At 40.0% G+C, this 4,336-nt stretch overlaps 1 protein-coding gene across 1 annotated transcript; it reads left to right on the top strand.

Annotated features, from left to right (window-relative positions):
- The first annotated feature begins 399 nt into the window (after positions 1-399).
- Positions 400-3,094, top strand: LOC133124709 (cyclin-dependent kinase 5 activator 1-like). The gene has a single exon (XM_061236132.1). The coding sequence runs from the start codon at positions 664-666 to the stop codon at positions 1,618-1,620; it is 957 nt and encodes a 318-aa protein (XP_061092116.1). The 5' UTR covers positions 400-663; the 3' UTR covers positions 1,621-3,094.
- The last annotated feature ends 1,242 nt before the right edge of the window (positions 3,095-4,336 follow it).

The following is a 4,336-nucleotide window of genomic DNA, read 5'->3' as shown; positions in this document are numbered from 1 at the left end:
TAAAATATAGATAATTATTCATGTTGTTTATTATATGCACCCTTTTTTCTCCCTTTTTTATAAAGGGTGCCAATAATTCTGGAGCCCACCGTATCTTAATTTTGTCATACTATTGGGAAGACAGAAGGAACTTTCTCTGTTCCCGATTATTGCCAATTGTTTGCCTTCGGATTTATCCTCTGTAAATAGAGATCTATATTGGGATACAAAATAGGCCTACCTAAAATTGACTAACTGGGAAATTAGAATAGCCTCTGTAGTCATCTACGATTGGTTCAGCCAGCTGTCACTTTTGCCGTTTTGCCTTTGGGTTGGCTGACTCAGACGACTAATCCTGCCTTTGCAGGTTTATCCTTTTTTTGTCTTGCTTCGAATCTGTCTGCCCTGCCCATTGCTCTCGCTGTCTGAAGCCGGAGGACGGTGCTGCGGTAGAGGGAGTAGCAGTGCATGGGCTTCATACCGTTTACTGGAATTTTAAACTGGCGACTTCTGTCCGATTCCTCGCAGCTTCTCCCCACTGTCTCCCCAGTGGTACGCTCACATCATCAATGGAACTGAATCTGCGGCTCTGATTTGAAACCATCATTTCAGCACAGTCTTCGGGTCTCCGGGAAAGAGACAGCATTCCTCAAGGCCACTGGGTGTTGGTCGTGCGCGGCAGAGATGGGTACAGCACTGTCTATATCTCCAACAACAAGAAAGACGGCCATCCATGATGATAAGACCGAGGGAGGACATACGGCTAATGGCAAGCCAGAGAAAAGCCTGAAGCGAAATTCTGTAATATTATCAGCCCTCACGTGGAAGCGACTGGTTGCCGCCTCGGCAAAGAAAAAGAGTACCAAGAAGATTAACCCGAACCCCCCACCGCCGCATACGAACAAGAACCAGGTTGAACACCTAAATAATGAAAATTTAAAGAAATCACATCAATCGAATTCCGACTGGAAAGGATCACATCGGGATCCGAAGCAAGGACCGCTCGCGGTACCAGTGCCGACTGTTCCCAACCAGAATCTTAATTCAAATCAAACCCAGAGGGTCCCACTGAACGGTAAACAGCTAGTAACAGTAAAAAAACAACCTAGCAACCGATCTCTAATCTCCCCTAGACGGGTTATTGTTCAAGCGTCAACGGGGGAGCTGTTGCGTTGTCTGAGTGAATTTATGTGCCGGAGGTGCTTTAAACTCAAAGAGCTTAGCCCCAGCGAGATCATCCTGTGGTTTCGAAACGTGGACCGGTCCCTCCTTATCCAGGGTTGGCAGGACCAAGGATTCATTACACCGGCTAACCTGGTGTTTGTCTATTTGCTGTGCAGAGAGGCGGTGACCGATGATATCGAAAGCGAATATGAACTTCAGGCCACCTTCCTGACATGTCTCTATCTGGCTTATTCGTACATGGGTAACGAGATTTCTTATCCTCTCAAACCTTTTCTTGTGGAAACCAACAAGGAACTCTTCTGGGAGCGATCCCTTAAAGTCATTGATAAAATGAGTGCCAAAATGCTGCAGATAAATTCGGATCCGCATTTCTTCACCGAGGTGTTCCAGGACCTAAAAAACGAGGGAGAATCAAAAGAGACGAACGGCAAATGGACTAATAATCTGGACCGCTAGCCAAAAAAAAAGTAGACGGATATCTCTCCTCACCCATTGTTTCAGGGTGGTTGAATGTAGGCTCCGAGTATGAATTTACGATGAGAACATGCACTATAGTCGGTGAATCAAACCAGACTTGTCCCTTTTTCGATAAAAGATGTCTCGTGTTGTTACAGTGTAAAAACATACCTCGTGCTACTGTGAATCACAGTACATTAGGATTCCAGTCATGGGCAGTCCGTTAGCCTAAATGCATGCTTAAAATATTATAATTGTTCTTTAATGGTAGCGTTGAAAATGGGTTAGGCGATACAGAGTTACAGTAATTACAGCTGATTTGCCAATGTTTAGATCATTTGTGTGGATATTTATTTTCATCTTGAGGAACAAGACCCCGAGAATAGCATTATTATGTAACTGACGGGAGCTATCCATGGTCCTGGCCTTCAACATAATTTGCACATAGCCTGCACTTGTTGAACCTCATGCTCTCTCTTTGATCTTTGAATGTAGAAATTTACTGCGGCATAAAAAGTAGATATTGTCCTATGTGCCAACTGTTATATTATAAAACATATTGTTTTATATCATTTATTTTAAATGAAATTTATCAACAGAAATGTTATCGAAATCCGTGAAATTACATTTGAATATTTTTTTTCATTTGTATTTTTAATGGGAGATGAACAAAAGAAAAGCAATGTAACTGGTATTTGTGAATGTAGAAACTGCATCTGCCCCCTCATCGGTGTGCAGAATTCACCCAGTAAAGCTCTCCATTTTCCTGAAATGCCAAAACAATATAACCTTCAACTCAGTTGACTTATTTGAGATCTGTGTTACTATTCCTATTTGTTACACACCAGTATAGGGAGTTCATTTAATCACTTGCTTTGTTTCTCAATTAAGGAAGTTAAAACTGGGGACTTTATGTGTAAAGTAAGCTGCTCTCTGGAATGGTCCCAACATTAGTGATATGTTTAATATGTAAAATAACAAATGTAAACACTCATGATGTTCTGCTAAGATAATATGATGAGCTCCGGTTCTTTTAAGAAACAATCGGGTGGAGGGTTATGTCAGCCAAAAAGCGAGTGCTTAAAATGACAAAAGGTCATGCTCTTTTAACTCTAATCCTAATTAGCAGATTTCAAACGTGTTTCTTTTCATTTCTGTCAAACCGCCAAATGTACTGCAGAAACTACCTGTTTTTTTATTGTGACACTTTTTCCATCTGACTCCATTTTCACCTGGGTCTTTTTAATCGTATGTGTCCAAGAAGAGCTTTGAAGAACAACCATTTCCATCTGGGAGAAAACCATGTAGCCTATAAATATTTTCCGATTACATTTAAAAATGCATTTTTGTTTTATTTATTTATTTTAAAAAATACAGGTACATTTGGTGTACTGTCAATGATTGTGAACAATGTAAAATGAAAAGTCAAACGTAAAACTAACCGGTGGATCAATAAAATTAAACACAACTGGAATTCATGTTTTTGTGCTTCTTGTCATAATGCTGCCGTTCAAAACTGCTTTAATTCTCTGCTCTCTGTAGCTGGCTCTGGTGCAGAAAAAGCCCATGCTGTTGAACTCTGCTTCACTCCCTGCTGTCTGTGAACAATGATAATGAATTTACAACTTGTTACCGATAGTAAAGTTAAATTATGAATATGATCAATATCAACCACATAAAAACTCCCTGTTGACATTGATTTATATTGTTGCAGGCATGTAGGCTAAATGTTAAATGGTGCTTGGACCAATTTTGTTTGCATTATGTAAATTGTGGTGGTTTCTATAATAGATGTATGTTATCATCAAGGAAATATGTGTCTGAAATTTCAGAAAAAGGAAAAGAAAGATGTTCATGTTCCACGCATAGAAATCCGTTGGAGGATGACACTTCCGCTCTGCTACGAAAGCCAATTGTATGGTTTGTATTGCTTCAAATATAGATTAGATGAAAATGCCTTTTATTATAATTTTCCTTAAACAGACATTATTATTAGATTTGTGTGCTGTGTGACTCAACACGGTGTACAGCTTAAACCACTACCTACGCAGCAAGCGCTTGGCTTGAATTAAGAAATCCCCCAGAATTTGTGAATCAAGCACGTGGGTGAGTGTTCCTATAGTTGATTGGCTAGAATTTGGTGCAGTCTGTTAGAACTGTCAGTCTGACAGAAGGCTGCGGAGCTCGACTGCTGGGTCATAGGAATTTCTAATCCAAGACTGCAGCGCATTCCTCTTGTCTCCATAGCAACTGGTACATTGTTGAATGTGCCTCATTCACATCGAGTGTGGGCTAGGTGTATAAAGCTATACTACAGTTGTATACCATGAAACATTTAAATGAACCAGTACATACCGTAGCAGTGGAGAAAATCTGCGAAACAACATTGAAATTAGAATATTTAATTCTATATGAGTCTTTCCTCTTCTGCACGTTCTTTGAACAGAAGAGAGAATGACCTTTGGCAGAGATTGTTGTGATTATACAGTATTGGTGAAACCTGTTACCCCTCAACATAGAACAGTCATAAGAGAGATTTCATTTTTTTAAACAGCACCAAAAGAAAGGCACAAACAGCGTTCCTTAGAAAATACTTTGAAAAAGAATTCCTTCTACTGTCCCGGGGGAAATGGGTGTGCATTTCTACAAACACCATCAGCACAGGAAAGTGGTCCATGCACAACACTATCTTTTGTTATTATATCTTTTCTTATAC

This window comes from Conger conger, chromosome 3 (genome assembly GCF_963514075.1).
Source record: "Conger conger chromosome 3, fConCon1.1, whole genome shotgun sequence".
Classification (NCBI taxonomy): domain Eukaryota; kingdom Metazoa; phylum Chordata; class Actinopteri; order Anguilliformes; family Congridae; genus Conger; species Conger conger.
This window is presented reverse-complemented; position numbering and strand designations above follow the sequence as displayed.